General features: G+C 47.5%; 1 protein-coding gene and 1 long non-coding RNA gene across 3 annotated transcripts in view; one reads left to right on the forward strand and one right to left on the reverse strand.

Moving 5' to 3' along the window:
• The window catches only part of LOC107992711 (dendritic arbor reduction protein 1), a 50,829-nt gene extending 26,483 nt beyond the window's left edge, over nt 1-24,346 (reverse strand). Inside the window, exon 1 of one of the 2 annotated variants that reach the window (XR_009832195.1) lies at nt 22,100-23,800. Coding sequence is in view for 1 of the 2 variants with exons in the window: in XM_062083062.1 (XP_061939046.1) it covers nt 24,051-24,104 (54 nt within the window). In the remaining variant the exon portion in view is untranslated. Of the gene's footprint in view, nt 1-22,099; nt 23,801-24,050 lie in introns of those variants that run through there. The other variant, XM_062083062.1, reaches the window with a different exon arrangement.
• LOC133667076 (uncharacterized) overlaps nt 10,352-25,706 on the forward strand; it is a 107,569-nt gene continuing 92,214 nt past the window's right edge. Inside the window, exon 1 of the long non-coding RNA XR_009832216.1 lies at nt 10,352-11,001. This is a non-coding gene — a long non-coding RNA (uncharacterized LOC133667076). The remainder of the gene's footprint in view (nt 11,002-25,706) is intronic.

The raw sequence follows: 25,706 nt of genomic DNA on the forward strand, positions 1-25,706 counted from the left end.
TATGGAGGGCCCGCGCGGCGAAGAAGAAGAAGAAGAAGAAGAAGAAGAAGAAGAAGAAGGAGGAGGAGGAGGAGGAGGAACAGGCGAAGAAGTAGCAGCGGAGAGAATTTATTACCCGCGCGAGAGGAGCCGCGGGTCCCCGAAGAGAGGAGAAGACCGAGCATAAGCAGTTAGGGTACCTGCACGAACAAATAACGGAGAGGTGGGAGGGCCGCGATACCTACAAATGAGGGGCGAGAGAGAGGGCGGAGAAAGAGAAACCTCTCTGGGAGAGGTCCACGCTCGTAACAGGTGTACCGGAGTGAATCTTCCTCCTCGGGATTGCGCCCTCTACGCGCACCTGACCCGCGTACCAAACTTGCATTTACTCTTCACGGTTAATGGGATAATTTTTTCCGTCCGCCAGGTGAGGATAAGAGGGATTAATTAAGGAGAGGAGTAATCCGAATATACGAGATAAACTTGTATCCAAAAACTTGAACGCATCTTGGTGTAATTTATTCGCAGAAACTGTATGAACAGTGGACGCAAGCGGGTGACCGTTAGCGCGAAATTATCGTTTCTGGCGATTATTAGATTTTCACGGAGACAGATGTCACCACCGGTCGACCGCGCACAAGAAAAATGTACGGCGGGTACGTATCGACTTGCTCGATATAACTTGTCAAGAGATACCTTTTTTGGGAACCACTGCTCGCCAACAAGCCAACGCGAGAGAGAACGATCGAGCGCAAGCCCATCTCGAGAACGAGAAGAGGACCAAGATCCGATCGTCGATAACGCCTCCTCTCCATACGTCCCTCCATACGTGTAACGTACGTGTACGTACACGCAACAGCGTAGAGAGTAAAGGTATAAGTCGGTCGTTCTTCATTTTCGGCCGAAGGCTCGGTGTGGTTGTGCTATCGATATCTCCATGCATTCCCATCCTGTCCGGATCTATCTATCTACGCACGGTTGGTCGAGTTGGTGGGAGGGAGGGAGAGAGAAAGATCGAATACCTGTTGGCGCGCGGATCGAATAAACGCGAAAAAGGGAGCAGCAAGAGCGGCGCGTCGTCGACGAGGGAAGAGGAGGGCGATGCGAAGAAGAGAGAGAGAGAGAGAGAGAGGGAACGAGCGTCCATGTATCGCGAGGCACACTCGTTAAGTCCGGTAGCCAGCCTCTTTGGCGACTTCGCGATTGCGGCAGCTACGCGTACACCTACTTAACGACTCGGCCCAACCCAGCTACCTGTTCGACCATAGAGAATGATCGTTTTCCTAGCGCCGACCATCGTTGAGCGGTCGTTACGGAAACGAGCAACCGCGAGTGAGGGACAAACGCCGCTCCAATAACCGGACGAACACACATTTTGTCCAGACGAAAGGAATTAACTTCGAATTACGATTATCGATCCTTTTATAAGATAACCATGTTAATCGAACGCATTTTCGAGCTGGTACTTCTTATCCCCCCCCTCTCCTTCTCGGTTCGTTGATTTTATAACGCGTAATACCCGGCTACGTACTTTTTTCTCGATAGACGATCGTCGATCCAAATGCGGTAAAAGTTGGGACGACTTACGATCGTCCATTCGCCATATCTCGCGCAAATGTTTATTTTAACTCTGACGTTTTTCTTTTCTTCCTCTCTTCCCTTTCCTTTCCTTTTTTCTCGGACAGAACGGAAGAGGAAAGAGCCGGACGAGGTTGCGTCGAATTATTAAATCTCGATTCCGTTAGACTTTCGTCCAAATTTTTTTATCGATCGCAATCGGAACGCGTCGCGCTCGAGCATGCAGAGCCGGCGTAAACGCAAAACGCGAAGAGGGGTGGCTCGGGATCGCACGTGTGCGAGGCGCAGCCTCTGAAACGAGATGCGCGACCTTGAACTCCGACTCCAGGGTCGATCGATAGGCGCCACGCGCCTCTCCTGACCTATATAAACAGTCCAGGAATTCCGGGAGAGAGAACAGCTGTGGGAAAACGTGCGCGATTTCCGCGCCACCGTTCTTCCCGCGATCCTCTCGCCGCCTTCCCTTCTTTCGTACGCTCGTCCCTCGACCCGTGTAACGCGTCCTTGCGACTGAATTAAATTACAATCGTAATTTAAACGGCGAACTTTAATATCTGGCCCGCCGTCTCTAGCTTCGACACGTCGATAGGATGAGATAAGAGTTACTTGCGTGTAAATTAATTGGCAATTTGTCGAAACGACGTCGCGCAAAATGTTCGTCTCCATCGATTTAATTTATAATCGAAAGTTAGATCGTGGATATTTTCTTTAGCTTCTTTAACGTGGAAAGACGGAACGTCGATCCTTTCGTTCCACGTCGATCGACGTCCACGGTGTTTCCTGGACGGGGAGAAATGAGCGCGAAAATCAACGGATATCAAGAACAAATCGTCCTGTTCTGAAAGCAAAGTCGATCGCTGCTGGCAGTTAACGGGCACGCGTGGGCGTTAATTACTCTGTTAAAACCAGCTCGCGTTTAGTGGGAGTATTACACGAGATCGTGGGCATAAAACGTGGACAGATACGTGTAGCTATCGCTCGGCCAGCTTGTACTTGGCTACGTGTGCTGAGCGATCGCGAGGTATATATATATACATATATATATGTATATACATCGTATGGCCAACGATAGATAGGTTTTCGTCATATTTTCCCTAGTTGATACTGAACCCCCCGTCGTCCTGCTTGTCGGCCGATCTATACCGAGTAATACATAGTTTTACGCGGCCGTCACCGCGCGGAACGTTGCAAAACGGAAATCTACAATCGATTCGATCGTAAATCTTTCGCGAAAATGAAATCTCTGCTCTGCTCGTTTATGGTTTCGCGATATTCTGGCTTACCTACGCGTAACAGGAGCGCAACAGCGTAGCAACTCCGCTACTGTTCTCTTAATCCATGTTTCTGGCGTGCGATAAAAAATCATATCCAGGCAAATAATATCTCAATCGGAACGGGATAAAGACAAGCAAGATTTCCGATAATAACACGCCAAATGGAAACGGTCGGCCGATAAAACAATTAATCGAATCGACACGCTATGCGGCTCTCCATTAAAACGGTTACTCATTAAACAAATCTGCATAATAATACGTTTATAATATCTCTCCTTTTTCGGAACGCAGTCTACGTTTTAACGTTTTGACTCCGCTCAAAAACTCCCGACGCGTTTATTTTATCGTCGGGATATATTTCGATTCAGAGATGATCTCCTTCTTCCAGATCTCGATATATCCTCGTGCAAAATCGAAAATGGGTATAACTCGAAGGGGGGGAAAAAAGGAATCTAGGTATCGTCCAATTTTTCATTACCATCGATCGAATCGACGAAACACGACTCGTTGGAGAAGGTGTTCGAGGAGCGAAATACGCGGTTTTACGGGGAGTTCCTGGTCGAGATCCATCCGCGTGGAGAGGCTGGCACAATTTCCGCCGGCACAGACGAGAGCGCTATTGATTTCTAGAGAAGCAAAGCACGAGACGAGATAGCCTCCGGTGTGCATCCTACCGTACGACCCGACCAACCTGCTAGCTGCTCGGGGATGATGAATTCACGGTCAAGGACGTGGTAGCAACCCCTCCAGCTTTTCTCTCGCGCAACCCTCGCTTTCACCCACCACCGACGGTGACAGGCAATCCCCGTGAACCGCTTCACGCTACGGTTAACAACTCTATCCTCCTCCCCCCTCCGCGCTTCCCATCGTCTTGAAAATACCTCCACCTCTTTCACCTGCGTATATATATGTATTTATATTTATACACAAAGAGAAATGAAAAATACTTTGGTCAAAAAGAAAGAGAAGAGAGGAAAGGAAAAATTGTATCGCTTTTTTCCCTTTCTTCTTTTTTTCCTCAAACACTTGAAAAAGGATCCTTATTGATTTAAAGAAATTGCCAACTGCAATCCTTCTTTTCTCTGTCGTGAGAAAATTATTATTATTATTATTATTATTCTTTTTCTTTTTCGATCGTGGAGGAGGAAGCAAAATCGCGGCGTAGAAAGGTGGATTAGCATAAAGAAACGTTGACACCGTTTCGGGCGGACGAAACGAGAATTTATGCCGCGTTTTCGACGAAATAATTCGGACGATCGAGCCGATCGGTTGGAGGACGTAGAAATCGTGGAAGAAATAGGCAACGCTTTACGAAAGCCGGCGTACTTTCCACATAATTCTCTTAGCTCGACGACCAGGGACGACCAGGAGGATAATATATCGTGAAAAAGGGATTGGTCGTACGTTAACCAGCGTTACACCTGCAAACCGATGAAGAAACTTCATGGCCAGCCACCCACGCGCGGTCCCCGGTCTTTCACCGAGTCCCTAACCGACGAATTAAGCGGATAAAGATTCACACGGAACAGCCGTTCGCCTGTTTTCTACCTGTTTCCTCCACTCGCTCTTATACGCTCGTCTTATTTATAACTTTAGCCCAAACCGTTTTCCAATCCTTCCATTCAATTTCACGAATCGATATTTACAATCTCTTTATATCCATAGTATATAGAGATATTCGTAATTGAATGTATTTCTTACAGATATCGTAAAAGAAACCTTCTCCGACGTGGATCAAAAAAGATTATCGATAAAGATTATTGTTTTAAAATCCAAGATAAATAAATCGAAATAGCTAAGATTTTTACCATTTTTCCTTCTCGAAAGAAATCAAATTTGACCGTTCGAATTAAATAAACGCGTATGCGTGATCGATAAAATTTAAAAATTTCGATCTTTCCTTTTTCTTTTTAAACAAAATCCTTGAAATGTCGATAAAGTATTGCCGTCGATATTTTAATTAACGTTTACTTGCAATACGTACAGAGATACGCTCGTGATTGAACGTTATATTTATGGATACCGTATATGGAAAGATGAGTGACACTATGCATCACCTTTAACCTAAATCTCGCGACGAGTTTTTCACCGGGCTCCGCCTCGTTTCACGCGGGTCAAACGTATCTTTCGATCCTTTCTTCCGTCAAGACTTTGCTCGGTTCATTAGGCCATTAGCCTAACAATGCATGGAGTGTCCTTTATGCAGCGTTTACATTTGAAACGTAATAGCCACGTACTCTCTAAGCACGAACTACGAGCGTGGCAAGACTGCAATTTGCATGACATATCTCACTCCCCGCCAATGCGTACGATCTTTGTACACGCAGGTGACAATTCACCTCGTGTGCGTTACACGAGAGCGAGATTTGTTCTCGCGTGCAATTAGCATAATGCTCGATCATTACATCGTCCGATTTCCGTGGGCGAACGCCGTCGAAATTACGCGAGCAACTTGCTCAAAGGACAAAAGATCCACCCGATATTTATCGTCGGATCAAACTTTTCGTCCACGAAGTTAACCACGATCTCCGACAAACTGACTCGAAGAGAAAACAACAAACCGTAATTTTGCAGTTCCTTCTCCCCTTTTGGAAACTTTTGGTGAAATCTGCATGAATCTTAAAAAGCTTTCTCCTCTAAAATTCGAATTCCATTGTACTCGAAGGAAATGGCCTACTATCGGAAGGAGGAGAAGAGAATTGGTTGCTGATCTGGGATTGAAACCGCTTGGAAATATCTTTTCCCCGGGCGTTCAAAACTTGCATCGTAGGTTTCGAGAAGCAACGTCGGACGGAATCACATCTGTGCGTACCTGTGCTCAGGCTCGATCCAGTTTCGACGTCACGTCCAGCCCCTCGAACATACTCTACAATTTACCGCAGTCCACCACCAGAACGGGGATAGTTAAATCGTTAATCGGCGGCCATTACGAGCGCCGACGATCGACATCGTCGTCTTTGTTATCGTCTTCGTCCTTCGCGGCGCATCCGCCGATTGGCTACCGAGATACCGAGGGCTCCGATCGACAATCGGATGGAAGCAACGATCAGGTGCGGCCGCCTCGAAAACGCGTGTACCCGTGGGGAGGCTGTAAAAGGGGGGCACGGATACGGCAGGCCTCGATATCGGGTAGCCACTGCGGGTAAATGGTCAAGCGGACGACTATAGGCGTTTGATTAAACGCGGTAGCCGAGGCAGCCAGCTACCGGCCATCGCCGCTTCGTTCGCGCAATTACACCGAATGGATTTCCTAATTGCAACGCCACGCGGAGAGAGAGAGATCGCTCGAACATCCCGAGTGGGAACGAAATACTTGCGATATTTTTCTTCTATCTCTCTTAAATTGCACCCTCGCCAGCGGGGACAAAGTATACGAAATTCGATCCTTGCGTGAGAAAAAGTGGAAATTTAATTGCGTGATAAAATGGACGAGCGAGAGCCTGGAATCGTCGGTGGATTTTCGATCGAAAGGATCGTGATCGGGGGGAAAAATTCATTTCGCCTTTATCGAGTCGCACGGTTTGATCACGTGGCCGAGGTGACACCGAGGGGACGAACGCGCGGTTGGTTGGCGAACAAACGCGAACGCGTAACCGTCCGAGCGCATGTGAACACACGGGAAATAAGAAAAGTGGGCACAAACGACAGGACGTGCAATCGTGTTCGGATTGGAGGCAGAGTATAATCTTATCGCGAAGATAGCGCGTACTTTAATCCTCGCTTATTCTATTTCTGCTCCCGCGTGGCGGTGGTGGGAGCGAGAGGAGCCCTTGGAGTACGGGGAGAAGGGTGGACAGGGTGGAGGGGGAGGGGAAGATTGCAGGGGCTGCGAGCGCACCGAAAGGCCTTGGATCTGCATAGCAAATTGGCGATCGATATACGGTCACCGTACGGCGAATCGCGCGAGCCTCGAATTAAAGCTTATAACTTTCATGTCCGGCGCAATGTATCATTATGCGCAGGGCGGCCCTGGTCTCGATACAGCTGCCCGTATGCGGCGCGCAATGCTGCCACCGACCGGCGCCCGCGAATATGTGCATAATCCACGATAAATCGTGGACACGGATCGACGAATGACAAGTCGGCCGAGGGGCGGCGCTCCGCGATCTTTTTTCCACCGCGACGACCTCTGAGAGAAGATCGGCATCGCGAGCAATTGCGCAATCCTCGCGGGTAACAGTATTCTCGAGCGGGAGGCGAGGAGGAGAACGAACGCCTCGAACGAACCATTAGACCATTGGATCGATGGAACGGATATATGTTCTAGAATCGCTTTGGCACGACATCGACTGTTGCGTGGTACGCAAAAAAATTGCCGCGAATAACAACGTTGATACTAACCAACCGAACGAAGAAAGGTAACGAGGTTTCCTCTTTTTCTCTTTTTGGAAGCGAGAAAAATAGGAAAACGATATTTCGTTGGAACGGTTGGAAGAAACGTATCATCACCGTGACCGGAAGAGCCATCACCTGGAAGAAAGCGCGAGGAGAGGAATCGACAAGAAACGTTCTTGTTGTTCGGTGTGTTTGCAAATGAAACCGGACAGCCGTGACACCTGACACCTGGTGCACCGTCTTACGCCATCTCACTTTTTCACCCGCCGAAAGAAGAGCGCTCGCTTCGTCGTTTGTCGTTGTGTACGGGTCCGATTAAGACAATAGAGGCTATGGTTCGCACGATTAATGTTTCATTGCCCTCTATAACGACTGAATAAATTTTATTACGCCTCGTGTCAATGGATACATCATTATGCGCCAGTTTGTTTCACGTGACGGGTTTTAATGCAATCGTTACGTCAATAATGGAAACGAGCATACCTCTTAGGTATTCTAAATTCTATGTTTCACGCGATATGAATCAGCTGCTACTGAGAATAAATTTTTGCAACGTGGCGTTGAATGCGCGAAATACAGTTGGAACACAGTTTGTATTATAAAATTAACACATAATAAAAACGAAATGTACGCTCGGCAACAATTCAATTCTTAATTATTACGACCCAAACGAAATTGTTGAACGACAATTTTTGTGCGAAACGACCGTGCGCCCCGATGCTCGTATGTTGGCAGCATCGACACAAAGGATTAGCACGCGCGCGTCACGCTTAGCACGCGCATCAGAGTCACGAGCCGTGAAGGGACACGCGTAAAAGAGATTGGTCGTAACAGATCGTTCTACGTGGCTGGGCTAACGCGCGTGTTCGCTCCACTTCCGATATTAAGCCACCCTCGCGCGTCACGTCGCAGGCTACCGCTCCAAGATGGTTAAACCCGCGACAAAAAAGAGTTTTCACCAACGCGTAAACGCGCGCACGAATTCACACGTGTAAACAGGTTGACGGTAAAAAAAGAAAAATAACAAACGGAAGAACACGGTTCTGTGGCCAGTGTGAAACTTCACCACGGAAAAAGTGATCGCCTCGAAACGCGAGACACGAGAAGTTTGATTTATCCGACGATAAAATTAAACGAGCTTATAAATTCGTTACGACGTTATTGGATGGAAAAGGTCGAGCGTGAAAAGAGATGTTCACGCGCGTTCGCCGTAACACGCGCATCCGCTCTACTTCCGACGCTTAGCGCCGCGACGCTTCAACGAGTTCGACGCATGGCATTAAACCGCCCTCGCACGTGACGATGGGAGGAGAGTTGTGTGCGACACGGATTATAAATGTGCTCCACGCTGTCATCGAGGGTGAAAAAAAAAGGCTTTGATATCAATTATTGACCATCGTGTAGCTTCTACGCTCACGTTTTCCACGCGAAATTTATTTTCTTCCTCAATGTCTGTCCGATGTATCTATCTATAAACGATCAAATGAAAAATAATTTTTTTTTAAATAATAATTTTTCGAACGAAACATTGTTACGGGATACATTTATTTCCGAAATGCATAATTCATATAGAGGATTGCATAACGCATGCGCGTAAAAATGGCATCGATTAAAAATGGCTGGTCGAATTTATGTTTATTTTTCAGAATCGGAGGGCGTAAAGAAACGGAGTTGTGCACCAACTTCGATCGAAAATTCGATAAACGCGACGTATCGATAATTACGTTGTATAGATTTAACTACGATCGTATAATCCTGTAATAGAAGCACTCGACTGATAGATAACGCGCGTGTGTATCTTGGTCTCAGCGTGCCGCGTAATGTCAATGTAACGAGGTAAAAGAAATTGGCCTTTTATGGCTTACCCGCTGTTCGTTAAAAGCTGCCGCGCATACGATGCTTTCAAAATTCAACTCCTTCCACGATGTGAATTAAACGAAGTCGATTCGAGTGTTAACTTCCGACGGTAGTGATGTCACGGATCACAAAGACAGGCACTAAATTTACTTTTAAAACGAATATCGTTCGTTATCACAGTAGCGATTGTCTCCGAGCCGTCGCAACGAGTTTCTTGCACGGTCGGTAACACAACCCAAGTGGTAAATATAGACGACTATTAAACAACAATCAACACCAATAATCCTTCGATGATCGATCATAAATCGAATATCACACACAATCCACGCCGCGCCCCAGTTATCATACCTTTTTCATTTTTCTATCTACGGTAATAGGTAGAAAAACGACACTCGTTATTCTGTCTCTCACTAGTTTAATTCTATTTCCATTGAACAAAATGGCACTACGGAGGAAAAGTTCCTCGCTCGATCAACGTTATGAAAAGCGTATCCTTTGCTCGGTCAACACACACGTTCGTGCGAACGCACTTATTCCCAGTTCTGTTCGTGAGCTGCGCACAAACACGCTACAAACCGATACGTTTCGTAAATAATATACAACCAGGCACATCGAGATCACAGACTTCTTCGGTCCGTCGGTATCCAACCGATCGTGTATTTCTTCTCTAAAATCACACCCCCGGCTTACCGTTTTGATATTAAACCGTAAACGTCGTAGGTACAGCGATATCGTTGTAGCTTTCGAATTCGGTCGCGTGTACTTAACTTTTGGATGCGGTTTACGAACACGGTCGTCCCTTCTCTATGTACGTACGTATAGATGAGAAAAAAAACCGTTTCTCTCGTTTGGTCACTCGGTGAGCGGGAAGGGGTGGTTCGCGACACGCAGTCAACTTCGTTTCTTCTTTCCTCGCACGTTTCCTCCTATATTCTGTCGTCTAATGATTTTGTTTATCGTTGTTGAGTAATTCTCGTGCGAGTAAGGTGATTATAAGGCGAGTGTGGTGGAAAGAGAGAATCTGAGAGAGGCGTTTGCGTACATCCACATATATGACAACACACCGACCCTTCCAGTAGCGCGGTCTCGCGCCGACTGCGAGACTACGACGGCTCGCGGGTTTCACCTTCGGCCGTGTTCGACTCCCTTCGCCCCTCTCTTTCTACACGTACACAGACTGCGTCCCCACTGATTTTCGTGTGTGCGAACCTTAACTCCCCTTCTCTCCCCACTGCTCGACCCGTGACAGCTATCCCCACTGTCGTTACTGTTCGGCCAGACTCGCCCCCCTTCGTGTTCTCGTCGGCCTAACCGAGCTCAGTAGGCACGAGGTGGGCGCACGAACACTATCGTTTCCGAGTGCACCTACGAGAATCGAACCACGCCTATCCCCCTACCCATGTTCGCGCGACCGGCCACCTCGTGCTGTTTTTACCGGCAAGGTAACCGATGACGAGACAGAGAAAGAGAGTCGTGGTGGATTCGCTCGATGGAAGTGAAGAATGAGACAGAGAGGGAAGTCTCTTTTACTGGTTTCTCTACTACGGCCTGCCCACGCGCCGAGGATGCGTGCTTGCGCGCGCAAAAGCTCGTTGATAAGGAACACGTTGCACAGGATGTTGAGAATCTTAAAAGTCGATGGGAATTGATGCCTTCCAGACAAATTACGACGACCTTCTTCTTACCTTCTTTCCATTGTGACGGATTAAAAAAAAAAAAACGCAATGTTTATTATCGTATATCGTATTATTCACTGGTGTGTTCTTTATGTTACTGCGCAACAAGTGTGCGCGTATGGGGTCACGTGACAGTTCTTCCCGAATAACCGTTCGTAAACACGAGAATACGGTAGGCAAAGAATTTCTCGTACAATCGATTCTGTGAAGTGATCTAGAAAAAGTGAGAAACAGAAGATAAGCAGAGTTTTGTTGTTTTTTGCAAGTTTCAAGTATATTATTTATCTCGTCGAACGTGTATAGTAAGTACACAGTATGTATGTATATCATTTCGTGAAACGAAGCATGAAATATATCTACACAATCGTCGTGGTTCAGGCATCGTAGGTGTAATAAATGGCAACTTTTTTCTTCGACATCTTCGATAAAAATGTTTAACGTGTCTCGCCTCGTCTATGACTTTCGTAAACAAAACGTCCCTTGAGATATTGACACGTGGTTAAGGTTCTAGCCACGCTTTAGACACGTGTCCACTACATCGAAAGTACTCGCTAAGTGGTCGCTCCGACCATTTGAATTTTTTCTAGACGTTAGTGTTTACCATCTTTTTCTGTTTTTTTCTTTTTTTCTTTTTTTTTTTTTTAACGGAAAAACCAAAGACGCACGGTCCGATACCATACTACGAAGAACCGTAAAGTGCAGAATACTCAAGACGATTTATTTTAGGAACTCGTACATGAATATATTCAATACTCGTCTATTTCCTTTCAAATATTACACAGAGACGTATTAACGTATTTGCTGCGTATTAAGTACGCGTTTCTATATTAATGAGGACACGACGCGCTTTTATAGAAGAATCTCATTTTATTAATCAAAATGAAAGAAGAGAAGAAAAACTCTTGCATTCGATCGAGGCGAGGCGTGTAATTTGATGGAAATATCTGCCAAAATTGCGAATCTAGCCACGGTATAATTAAGACAAATTGATAGGTTCGGGATAAATGAATTACTCTTGTATCAGAATAATTGCTTGATTCGTGTCATTAGATTTAATGAGATAGGATTCGTAGTAACGCCTTCTAGACGAAACTCGCGTTTTCGAGCCCATCCCGGCTGCCAAGCTACCCACGCATTTTCGCCGATCGATCCGTAAAATCTAAACATACGATAATTACAGATTCGATGCTGGCTCATGCATACGAGCCATATTCGTAAAGGCGCGTCACTCACTTCGTTGTTTCCTTGATTTCTATCGCCAATTGACGTATCGTCAGTTGTGACGTATCTTGTTCGTGACGTAGTTGGTTCGTTCTCTACATCCTAGAATTACATCGATCGTAATCGTTCCTTATCATACGTGTATCTCTTCGTGAGAGAAAATTGCGCGTGATTTTTCGCGTTGAAGTGTTACGTAGGTGACAAAGAAATTTCACTTTTTATCCCCGTGTCTTAAACAATAAATTCTCTTTGTCTTTCATGCGGTATTGGTCGAAGGGAAGCCGTGTCTCCTTTTTTTTCTTCTCTCTCCTCTTTTTTCGAACGACTTTCACGTCACGACGATCCCACACGCGCGTACGCGCATTGTCACGCACGCCTTCCAAGGTTTCTGAGGTTGCACCTGGGTCGAACGTGTACCCACCTTTTCCGCAAGAAAAAGATCCTTACCTAAAGGCACGCACGCACGAGATGATCCAGCTGTTTGATCTTTGCCACGTGCTCCCTTTTTATCTCGTTGCTGGGGTGGCGGCTCCTTAACGGCATCTGCGTTTACACAATTTTTCCCGCGTTTCTTCAATTTCGGCTCGCGAGGTCCCGTTACGTCCCGTAACTTTAAAGATATTTCGTGCAAAGAATCGCATGAAGACAAGTAGAATAATTTGATATTGATCGCGTAAAAAAAAAAAAGAAAGAAAGAAAGAAAAGAAAAAGGAAGAAAAAATATTTAACACCGATAACAAGATCGGAGGATAAAAAATCCAACGATCTGAATAAAAAAAAAGAATCTAAATATCTTCCTTGGACCACTCGGTCCTTTAATGATTTCGAGAGGACTGGTTTACGATGACGGCGAAACTTTTGAGCGCGTTCCACGATCATTACAGGGACAGTCGTGCAGGCAGGCCGACGAAAGACGCGTTCACGTAGGATCCAGAAGTTGGAGGGAAGGGCCACGGCGACCCGTATACAAATCCCGAAATAAATGTCATCGTGTATCATCGTGGTAACGTAATCCCGGATCGCGAAGACAAATGGCGGCAGAATACGATACGATGCACCGCGGTCGGTCGCTCGTCCGAGATGAGGAGTCTTCTCGTTCCACGTATTTACATACCGCGACGAACGAGAAGATCCGTAGGACGGGGTTCCGTCCTCCTCCCGGAGCCAATGTACAAAGAGGATCGAGATGAAGGAAACGAGCGAGACACGCGTGTGTCACCAATAGCGTAACATCCACGAAGGACGGACGATGACTCGTCTACCGAGGAGCAGGATCGGATTTTTCGACTCGATATCTCTCTATTCTTAGGGGAAACGGAGAAATGAAAGGTAAAAAATTTTTTTCTTGCAATCTTTCGGCAATAGAGATAGACGTAGGTTGCAGGAAAGTTGGAATTTTTAATAATAAGATAAAATATGAAATTCGTTTCGAATTTTTCTCTCATAAAATTGATAGGTTTGATAGGACAGGGGACACCATCGTGTATGGGACGTAATTGTATTTGTCACACGTGATATTTGGAAGGATGAAATTATTAGATTTCGCAATGGAAAGTTATTAACGGCACGAGTTACTAGCCGCGGCCCTGCGAATGGAAAAACAAATCGGTCGGTCATGCGTCAAGATTTTAAGCAAACACGTGGTGCGTCCGCACGTTCGTCCACGCTGGACACGCAACGCACAGCGGTGGTCAGCGCGGTATTAAAAAGCTCGCGGGTTTGTTCTGTCTCGAAGACCACTTCACGGCCACGTATATACCCTAGAAGAGGAGTCTAGCTCCGAGAACTCTCCTCCCGATTTAGCCGAACATGTAGCCGCGTCTACTCACCTTGAGAAGGTCTTTCAAGGTTGAAAAGTCTAACGACCGACGATGGACAAACGTGCGAATTACCCCCAACACGATCGATCCTTCAAACTCCGTCCCATTCTCGCTACCGAAATCGCTGTATCGTGTTAATCAGGGAAACACACACACACACACACACACACGAGGACCCGTCGATTCGAAAATCTCACCAACTCTCACCAAGAGATTAAACGACCGAGTGTCCCTTTGCAAAAAGGAAAAGAAAAGGTCGGGAGAAAAGTACACGGCTAACTACTCGCTAACTAACGAAGATACCGACAGTCGACCCTTTGAAAAATTAATCCTGAATTATGATACCTGACCTGCCTAATGCGTCCTCTGATATAATCGGTTCGAAACGATGGAGGGACAACAGGCAAAGGGGGGAGGAAGGAAAGGAGCACAAGGATAATTTGTCCTTCGGTAGATATATCAGAACGACTTTTCCGCGAGCTAATCTGGGTGACGGGGAAGGGAAAAAGGAAAGGAAGAAAGAAGGAAGAAAGAAGGAACGAGCGACTCGTGGTGGAGGACAAGAGCAAGTGGAAAGCGTAGGCGGGGCGCATACCAGAGGCACCTGCTCATTTACTTTGCGGCGGTCGGTCGGCAGTCCATGGTAGGGGATCCTCATTAGGGTTTGCCCCTACCAACCTACCTATCACCACTACCACTAGCGCGCTCTGTTTATACACGCGACGGCTATAACGAGATCGCTGCCCGCTGCCGCACCGCTCCAACGTTTTCCTCCGTTTCTCGGGGAACGAGGCCAATTAATGGCTCTCCCTTCTGCCGCGCGGGGATGAATACCTTCACGGACGCGGACTCGTGAACTCGTGGCGGTGGTGGGCAGTGGTGGGAGTCGGTGAAAAAAAGACACAGGTTTTCTGAGCGAGAGCTCGTGTAGCTACAAGGCCCTTAATGACCGACGATCGTGTCAATTGTCAACCGTGAAGATCGGGATTGAGTGCGCCGCTCGAATCTGTTTCGAAGCCGGCACGATTGATTAAAGTTTTTACGACGGACCGTCCGTGTTTTTTCCCTAGATTTCTGGATGGCGGAAGTAGCAAGCGTAAGGTGGCGTTCAACGGTGTTCCTCTTTCGAGAATTTTTTATTTCCTCTCTCTCTCTCTCTCTCTCTTTACGTGAATTACGAAAATTGGGTGAAAACGAAAATCGCGTGGATGTCGAATCGGGGGAATGAATAGGGAGCGAACAAAGGGGGATTCGTTTCCGTGATCGATTCTCGCGCGCGCGGCCGTTCGTCCGCTTTTCCTTGCCACCTGTTGCTGCTTTCGCTCACGGGACCCCTCTAGCCGTCACGATTTCCTTGTGTATCGAACGGATCGAGCGCTTCATCAAGATATTCCAACGTGCGCGAAAAAACCGTGTTTACGACTTTACGTGGAAAATAGAATTGACTAAGAATAATACGCTGCCTTCGACTTTAAATCAACGATGGACAATTTATACGTATAATTTTGACATGCTCATAATTTTAAGTCTGCGATTCGCTCTCTACAAACATTTGATACGTTAAGATACGCTTCAAACTATAGTTGGTAGAGACGTGCGATTTTTTCACATTTTCTTGATACCCGATAAGCGATAAATTAAATAACGGGAAGGAAGGAGAAAAGAAACGTTAGATAAATAAAATTTACATTTCCATCCCATTTCGGTATTCAAGCTTTTGCTCGATCAACATCGAGGAATCGAAACGTTTCTATCCGCTTCAGCATCCTGCGATATTGAACTCGATTCGAATGTTTCAACGCCTAGGGAGATTTACGAGGCGGGAAAAAAAGGAGGGAGAGAGATTAGAGGTGCTCCTCTGAGAAGGAGGAACACGGAGAAGGGGGAAGAAAAATAGCGAAACCGCACAACCACCCTCTACGATATGGGCGTGCGCCGCAGGACCCCATGGGTCTCCCATGTAAGATCTTACATAAAGATCGTCGTCCGTATACACAATAATGGCCCCTGGCTGCTGCCTGTCCTGTCGCCCGTGTTCCCCATAACCTCTTAGACGACCGTTATGACGAGGCTCGCTGTTGCAGCTTGCCTTGTACGCTCCGTGTAAACCGAGCGTGTGTGTAACGTGCCTATACGTGCCTTTTAGACTCGCGTCCACGTTCCACGTTACCGCGAAACAATGGCGCAGGAATAAACGAAAGCCATAGGGGTGCGATGTAACCCTCCGTTGTCTCCCTCTCTCTCTCTCTCTCTGTTTCTTCTCCCTCGCCCCTCGACAAACGATAGCTGGGAATCCAGACTTTTTTTTATTATACCCATCTTCTTCTCTTCTCTCTCTCGCCACCGAACAATCGAATATAGATCACGTTTGAATTTTAATCAATCTCGCGGATCAGTTCCTGCGATAAGGTACGACGCGCGTTACGAACGTAGTATCGATTTGGATCAAAGCGGGGGGAGGAAGGAAGCGTTGGAGCAATTATAAATCGGTTTCCACGCCAATGCGCGGAGACTAGGAAAGTGCGGAGAGGCGAAGTTGAGAAAAGAAAGGAAGAAACACGACGCGACGCCTCTCTCAGGTATGCCTACGTACTTACACACGGGAACGCAGGGTGTTGTTTCCTTTTTGGTCACCAAAGGCATCCTGCAGCGTGACGAAATACGTTGACGGAATTGACACGTAATTGCACGCTACACTTTGATTCCGCGGCTCATAATACACTCTTATTATTAACGATTGCCCGCGGCATCGTTTCGTTGGTTTCGCAACCGGAGAGCCTTCCCTTTCAGCGCCACTGCAACACAAAACGCTTCTCGCTCGCCCTTCCTCCCCTCCCAAACAGTCTCGCGATCCTTTCGAGACGCTATTGAAAGGAAGGCTCGAAACATCAAAGGGAACGTAAATTGTTCTGCCGTTGCGTTACGCGTCCGGTAACATCCAATAAATATTATTATCGATGGACTCCGCAGCACAGTGGTTGCTCAACACCGCGTGTTGTGGTGTGTAATCGTAGCAGGGCTTAGATTAGAATCGAATGGCGATTGTATCGCGAATTCGACGCAAAATCAACGCGACCAATTTGTATAACGCGATGAAAATCGAGTGAGATCATTACCTTCTCTTGCCTCGATCGACGCGAATTCAATTTTCGAATTACGTTATGACGCGCGTTTACGAGTCGAACACTCGTATTTTCTTCTACGTGGAAAAATAAAAGGCGCGTTCACGACGGATTAAACGGTCATTCTTGTTGGTCATTCATTCTGATGGTAAACGGTCGCAAAAGCGATCCCGACTCGGTTTCAAAGAGGTCGTAAAATCTCCATTCTTCTTTCAGGGAGAAGGGAAAAGTTCCGATCCCGTTTCTTCTTCCCGTTGTCCGAGGACGACGAACGAGACACGGGATTTCTAAACCTTGCTCCGATGCGTTGACCAATGGTCAATGGCATCGAGGTGTTCGTTACAAGCTCGAGGCGTGTTGGCATTGTTGCCGCTGTTAAATAGGGGCAAACAACGGCGGCGGGTGGGCCATTCCTTACAAAGCCTCTCGGCTCTCGCCTCCGCTCGAAGAAAAGTCCAAGGAATTGCGCGCAAGATGATCGTAAATGGGGGCCCCGTGGACTCTGAAGGGCGTGTAAACGGCCTAACTATCCGAAACTTGCCGTGATTTATGTACACGAAGGAGCGTGAAACCGTTTCGCCACTGACAAATTGCCCTCTTAGCGTTTGGCCCTCGACACGGTAAGCAGACCTTTTGAACGAGTATAGACATAGCCGATCCTCGACGTTTATTAAAACAGCCTTTCGAAGGATCGAAAACAATTATCGGTGGACGACGTTCCTCTATACGGATCGTATCGCGATCAAGAAGCGGCTCGGAAGATTTTTAAATCGTCCGACAAATTGTCTCTAATTCCTTCCTTCCCGAGAACAGTTTCTTATCTTTTTTTCTTCTTCGTCACTTCACCCTAATTGGCTATCTGAACTCGAGAATCAAAAGGCAGAGCCCTCCAAGGACAGACGTTATAACTTCCTGATGCGTGGCGTGATAATAAAGAAAAAAAAGTGAGAAAGCCGACGAGGGAGAAGGTAAAAAGGAAAAAAAGAAAAAAGAGGAAAGAAGAAAAGAAGACGGAGAGACGTTTGAATCGGTGGCCTTTAGATTGAACCTGGGTCACAAAGAAGGCTGCCTCGTCACGGTCTGAATAGCCACGGCAAGAAGGTTGGATTAGGTTAGGTTAAGTTACGAGGGTGGTTCCCCTCCAAGGTGTCTTGAATGGGGCACGTGCTACCGGCGCGGCATCGTAATCTTTTCGACAACCAAGACCTTCCGCCTGTCAATCTCTCTCTCCTTCCGTTTGTCTGTCTGCTTGCCCATCTTCCCTCCCCCTATACCGTACACGATCTAGATCCGAATATCTAGGATGATCGTTTCCTCGGATTGCAGCTGCCTCTGAAACGATCAAATTTGCTTCTTCTATCGCGCGTGGATATACCTTTATCAATCGTGATTTTATTACCTCTCATTTATTATTACGTATATCAACTCTGGAAAGAGAAAGAGAGAGGGATACCTTCGTTATCAACGAACGATACGTATCAATATTCATCGATTTTTTCGATGGAGAAAGAAAAAAAGCTGTGGACGATCCCAAAGCGCAAACTGGATCCTCCCTCGAAGAACGGTGGCACACGGAGGGACCGATCGTGGAATAAAGCCAGTCGAGTGGTACAAGTATACTGGCGTACGAAGAGAAGACTATACGAGGAGAAGAAGAAAAAGAAATGGATAGAGAGAGAAAAGATTCGAAGGGGTCTCGCGTGTCGAGATGTAAATGCGTGCGCGCTATGCATCTGTCTCCTCTAGGGGTACGCGTGTACACGCACACGCGTTCTTTTGCGCGCAGCACGCGTGTAAGTAAGTACGTAACTCGGCCCGCGTCCGTGTCAGTGCGACACGCACACGCGTGTCGCCGCAACGACCAACGAGTTCGTGCACGCAACAGAGCTGAATAGCGATATAGCGACGGATATATAAGGTCGGTTGCATCCAACCGCTAGTCAGATTGCTACCGGTGGCTGGAAGAACGTAGGGTTACGCCGGTGCTGCAATTTCTTTACGAACGCGTTTCCCATTGTACGCGTTCACCGTCGATAATTCAGGAATGCGCAGTGACCGGTTGACTCAAAAACCTAACCTACTAATCGCGAGTGTCGCGCACGATTTGTGAAAATCGAGTGCAAAAGTTCTCCCCTTCCTTTCTTTTTTCCTAGGAAGGGGCGAGCTTGATTTTTGAAATTCTCCCCTCCCTTTTTTAAAAATTTCTTCGCTCTTTAAAATTTCAAGGTTACGCCTCGTCCCGAATGCGTTTCACGAAAGAATACTTGTACGCATCGTGTAATTATCGCTCGATCGAGAGATGTCGAGGAAGTGGCCGATACGCATCTACTTCCAGAGCAGTTCGCGGCTGCATGCGCCAAGAAATTTTCCAACCTTGCTTCCTCCACGTCGCGCGATCCCTCCCGTTTGATCGCAACGAAACAGGAAACAGCTCCGATGGGTATCTAACCTCGCCCGCGTTCCGCAGGAACGGTCGTTATTAACCAATTCTTTTTCTTTTTTTAAGCGGTAATTTCCCAAGTAATTACGTTTCTCGGCTAGAGCGATCGTGGCGCCGCGGCCATAATTCAGCCGTGTTGCGCGCAAAATCAAAGACGCGACCGCGTAGCATGCATGCAGGTCGGGAGGGAACGACTCGGGGCACGCGAGACGACTTCGCGCGCGTTACGCCGCAATAAATGCTGCTCCTCCGGCACGCCGGTCACTAGTTGCTATGCTACTGGAATACCAATCGGGGCTACAATGTTACCGTCCGATGTCGGACGTGGAATTTCTTTGCGACGACTAACACGCTCACCGCCTTTCCCCCCTTCGCCCGCTTATTTTAATGCTCGACTTCTGACCGACTCTCGTTCCTGCTGCCTCTTTGCAACGCTGCGAGGGATCAAACCGATTACCCGCTCGTATTCCGTCCGGATCGTGCCGATGCCAGCCGCTCGCATTGACAACTTCTTCGCATGAAAATGAGTTAATTAAACGACATTGTGCACGGGATAAACCTTCTTCCTTCTACACTCCACTACTGCTATTGCCACTGCTTCGCCGCGTAGTGCGCGCGCGCGCGTACAGCAGAGCCGACCAACTTGCCAATTAATCGAACTCATTAGTAGCGGGTTAACGATACGGTTTGTTAACGGTGGAGAGTGGAGCAACGATTATGCAAATGTTCTCGAGATAATCGAACGGAAAAATTATTTAGTAATATTTGGCCGGGATGTAAATTTAATTGTATCAAAAGCGACGCGAGAATCGTGGATAATAGACCAGCCTCTTTCGCGTTTCTTTCCACGTTTTCATGGATATTTGCCGTATTCGTCACTTACGTAACGGCTGAATCGCGCGCGCACGTGAATTATGAAAGTATCGTTATTATGCGTTACCGTGGTACGCATATCTGCATTGTGCCGCCACTATCTCGCCTTTTACCTTTTTTTATACTCCACATACTCGGGGCACGTGATTTACACAGTCGTCGGTGTGGGTATTGGCATCGAGAACTTATCGGTTCGAAACTTAATAAAGTATCTTGGGATTTTTCTAAGCAACGAGTTTCCAACGCGTTTGTTCCTACGAATGTTTTGTTACGTTTCCTTTCCTCCTCTCTCTCTCTCTCTCTTTTTCTCTCTTTCTCCATGAAAACTCGGCGTTGTAAAACACAAGTAAGTGGAGAACAAATGTTCGCTATGTAGATAGTAGATAAGGCTTAACGTCTTAAACATAATTCCTGCACCGATGCCCACCGATTAATGCCATAGCAAGAATTAATTATTCCGAGGCAGATGCTTATTAGATATTTTTATTGCCGCTCGTTAAACTCGATGCCCTCGGTGAAACACGGTGAATGATATCGGTGGAAAGCCATTCTCTCTCTCTCTCTCTCTCTCTCTCTCCCTATACCCCTCCCCCTCCTTTTTCTCGGACGACGATATTTTGTGGAAAGGTATCGTAAAGTTTAAACCCGCTCTCTTATCTCGTTGACAGTTTTACTCGTTCAGCTCGTACGCTCTTTCTTCCCTCTCTTTCCACGGTTACGAGCAGGGGATTGGCGGGGTACGAATGCATTGCTGTTACAGAAAAGAAAAGATCGATCCAATTGATTTAATCGTCGCGGAAAAGAGGGTCGCGTGAACGAAGGATAGAAGGATCGCATAAGGCAGATATAACGATGACCGTGGCGGTAATTAGCGATCCCCGATAAGCGGAACAACCGTTCGTCTTAATGACTAGAGAGCGGTGCATTGGTCGGGCCATCTCGCAGGCATTCCACCCCCTCGGTCTCGGGGCAATTAGTACGTCCCATCTTTCGATAGCAAGCCAAAGATAAAACCCGGTGACGCATTCGAGCACCGTTTACGCCGTGAATGACAACGCTCGTGCGGATCTAAACTGCAGATTTCTATACAAAGGCGAGACGACTTTCTAAAGGGAAGGGGAGGGGAGCGGGAAGGAGGGGCGGGGTTGGGGCAGGGGAGAATGGCAGGGGGGAAAGGGGCAGAGTAGTGTTTATGATGCTTGCTTTGTAACGGGTTAATTAGGATTAGTAGTATTCCGTTGGTTATAATGGAATAATGAGGTAGTAAACGAGATGGTATAGAGGTTAAACTCGAAAGCGCGCAGGAAGTACTAAAATTAGGGTATGGATTAGGGGAGCTTAACCTTTTGGTGGATGGCTAATACCTGGGATAATACCTTTGGAGGTAGTCTCCATAAAGATTATTGGTTTCTTATAACTTTTTCTGTCGTTACACGAGTAAGAGCTATTGAAACGTGGATACGTATAAAGATTTAACGATATTACCAATTCCATTGTAAATATTACTGTATATCTTTGGAAAATTGGCAACGGTGAGTAACATTGACACAGGCCGTCGCGGTATTGTTTTTAATTAAGATGTAAATAAATGAATAAAAGTTCGGTCTTATATCAAAGGGGGGAAAAAGGGAGACAAATTTGAACGTTAAATTAGTTACAATTTTAGATGTTAAAGCGCGATTTGTACGTATGAGGATAAGAATAGCACGATGATTTTACATACTTCGATAAAATTCTACGAGTTATACGTTAAATAAAACGTTAAACGAATTGGAAAAATCCATCGAACTTTGTTTTCTCGATTTATCGGTAAATACGAAATAATTTTCGCAAAGATTATCGGGTTGCCGAATACTCGTTCGTTTCGTATCGCGTATAATACACGCGTTGTAAAATAAAAAGGATGGTTAGAGAATAGTCTCACCTCTTGTGCAGACGGCAGCGTGGATCTACTGGTCGACGGTCGTTCAATCGTGGCGACGAGGGACGCGTTTGACCAGACACGTCACTTCTATCACTCCACTACACTCGTTTCATCAAACTCGTTTGCATATCTTTTTACTTCGAACGTGATTTAAATAATTTTTCTATGGATAATCTTGGACTCCGTATATAAAACTCTCTAACGATTCTCGATTTCAACAATTATGTACATATACATATATATAATATTTATATATATTATATATATATATATTTATAGAAAATATTCGAATGGAAGAAGTATCGCGATTATTTTATTTCCCTGCTTTCGGAACGATCCTCCTCGATCGAACATCACCTTTGTAACTGGCAAACTTTTCTACCAACTTCAAGTTCCCACACTTTGCCTCGTCATTCCCGATAAAGTTCTCATAATATTGTCGGTCACCGTGTCACCGAGATTACAACGAGCGTCGAAACGGTGGAAATTCGTGGGATTCTATTGATTACAATAACTATCATAACACCGATACCCTATCCACGATTCGAACTTCTTGCTCTACCGTTACCGTTGTCAATATTCCTCGACCTTCCACGGCCTCTCGCACGTACATCGGTTCCTCGTATCTCCGATCACCGTCTCTTCGTCTCACAAAACAAATATCCCATCGCTTTATCCTTCCTTCCTTCCTTCCTTCCTTCCTTACGGATCCAGTCCACTCCTCCTCCGGTTGGAAGAGCCAACTTCTTCCTCTCGAACCACCGTGGACTACTACCGTATCACTCGCCGGTGTCGCTCATTCAAGGTGACTCGGCTCCTCGAGAAAGTCAACCCCCGCCGATATTCTCCGAAAAGAAGATCGAGAAGAGGAAAGGAGCGCGCGAGGTGGCCGAGCGAGAGAGGTGCGTGGAGGCGACAGTGAAAATCACGGATTAAAGAAAGGCGCCGCAACAGGTGAGAGAGACGCGCGGAGAGAAAGAGAGAGAGAGGGAGAGGGAGAGCGGGAGAGAAGGAACGAGACGAAAAGGAAGACGGGGCGAGGCAGAGCGAGGAGAGACGGAGAAGGGCAACACGATGAGGATGGCATAACACCGCGCTAGGTAGCGGACAGTCGGCAACTAAAGCCCCGAGGAGAGTCACCACCTCTCTCTCCTTCGTCTCTTCTCTCGTCCTCTCTTCTGCCGTGTGCGTGTCTCTCTCTCTCTCTCTCTCTCTCCACCTCACACACCGACGCTCCGTGCGTGCACCTCGAGCCACGTATACGATGTTCCTTATTCTCTCCCTTCCCTCTCCCCTTAGCCCTCTCCACCCTTTGCCAACGCGCTCTCTCCTCTCCACACCATCTTCCTCTTCTTCTTCTTCTTCTTTCTCCTCCTCCACCACCTCCTCCCCTTCTTCACCCCTCCTCCACCCTTAACCCACCTACCCAAGTACCCTCCCCTTTTTTTTTTCTTTCTCTCTTCTCTCTCCGGCCACGTCCTTGTCCCTCTCCCTGCTCGCGCAACACCACGCACCAACTGCAACCGCTCGCAGATGCACGTCGAGGCTCGACGCGTTCCTCGCAACGCGCCTCGGTGTGTGCGTTTCGCCGATTCGCGTTCGTGTGCGGTACGTGTACGGTAGGAGGAGTGGGAGGTAGGACACGCGACACGGGCCGGTGGTGGGGGAGAGAGAGAGGGTCATCGAAAGAGGGGATCCACCTCCCCTCCTTCCCCTACTCCCGCCGGTTCACGCGGTGCACCTCTTCCCCGCCGCCCGCCCGGATCGCTGTTCTCGTTTTTCCTCGACCGTTCTCCACGTTTTTCGTAACGCTCCATCTATCTCTCGTGCGACTGGATGGAGAGAGAGAGAAAGAGAGAGAGAGATCGACGGACCGAACCCCAACGTTCGGAAAATCGGACGTCAGATTTTTCGGATTAAAGATTGTCGATGCGACGAGAGTTTCACTTACCACTTTGGCCCTTTCTTCTTCGGTTTCCACCGCGGGATACGTCAATTCCACCATCCTATCTAATAATCATCGCGAGAATTCCTCTTCCCAAGATCCTCTTGGCAGCCTGTTATCGTTAGGCTCGAGGGAAAAAAGAAACGGAAAGAGAACTACCGTCACACTGGAAACACTGGATAAATTGTTAAAACATCCCGTTCACTTCCTAAGCATTGTTGTTAACCAAACTTGTTCCGATCGAGAGCGGCGAAATTCTCGAACGAAGACGAATCGCGAATCGCGCCACGAGGTTGAGGCTCGCGTAGGCGTTAGACAGTTAAACGACAGACGGTTAGATCGACGACGGAGCGGATCGACGACGGAACGGAAGGAAAGTGGCGCGCATCACCGATGGACTACGCAGCGGCACCGATTACCACCGGCCTCGGCCACGACTGCTACGTGCCCGAGGTTGCGAAACTCACCCCCTGAAAGGGAGCCCCGAAAAAGAGGGGTGCCGAGGCGGTCTCTCCCTTCTGATTCCCACGCGTTGCGATATAGCCTCTCCTCCCCTTTTTCCTCTTCTCCTTCTTCTTCTTCTCCTCCTCCTCCGCTTCCTGATCCACGTCGCCGACGCGGACTCCTCCCTTGGAGCAGCCACTCGAAACTCGAACGAGAGGAGAGGAGAGCAAACACGACCCCCCTTGTTTTCGTTCCCTCGCCCTTCCCCCTCCCATCCCTTCCCCCTTTTCCCGGCAACAGTTCCGCCGTGTTCAACCAACCCTCGTCGCGTCGCCTCCTCGTGGAAGCGCGAGGCATCTCTTCCCTCGAGCCACGTCGTCGCCGATCGCCACGGATACGCTCCGACTGGATGCAACTGGTTGCAACGTTGGGCTGCGCGCACGCATACGCGCACGGATGGATAGCCGGCACACGCTCCCGGCTAATCTCGTGGAATCTCTCCCTAGCCACTTTTGATCACGTACTTTGTTGGCCTCGGGAGGATGTAAGAAGACCGTTCCGTCTCCGTATCGAAGGATTTATGACAACGCTACGCGTCCCCCGGCCAACGTCTTATATCTTAATTAGCTCTTCTCCGTAGTTAACCTTCCTTCCACTCTTTCTTCACCCTCTCCACGCTTTATCTCTCATCCCCACGGACACTTCTACTGCAGGCTTAATTTCATTATTCCACGGATTTCTTTCTTTTCCCTTTTCTCCTCCGACTAACGCGATTTCGATTCGAGTTTCGAAAGGCTATGTATGTACGTATATATATATATGTATATTCGCGAAGAGACGAGGAGAGTGATTAATTCGCGGAGAAGGCACGCGTTGATCGTACACGAGAGATGGAATGCGAAAGGGGGATTAAGAAGATTGGCGGAGAAATAAAAATTGGTGGCGGCGAGGAGCAAATAAAAGTTGGGAAGGGGGATGGAAGCGTTATATCGGGGGTTGGGCGTGAGCACGCTGTCAGCCGTGCACCGATGTTTTAATTAATGTATCGATAGCGGGCCGAGCACGGATTTATCGAGCTTCTCCCGTAGTCGGTGTTCGCTCCAAAAACCCACGCAACGGTCCTTCGATAATAATTAGGATCTCGGGGGCCAATTTTTGGGAGCGAGTCCTCCAACTCGATTCCTCCGAGGGGAATCCATCCTCGTTCGATTAATTATC

This window comes from Apis cerana, linkage group LG1 (genome assembly GCF_029169275.1).
Source record: "Apis cerana isolate GH-2021 linkage group LG1, AcerK_1.0, whole genome shotgun sequence".
NCBI classification, from domain to species: domain Eukaryota; kingdom Metazoa; phylum Arthropoda; class Insecta; order Hymenoptera; family Apidae; genus Apis; species Apis cerana.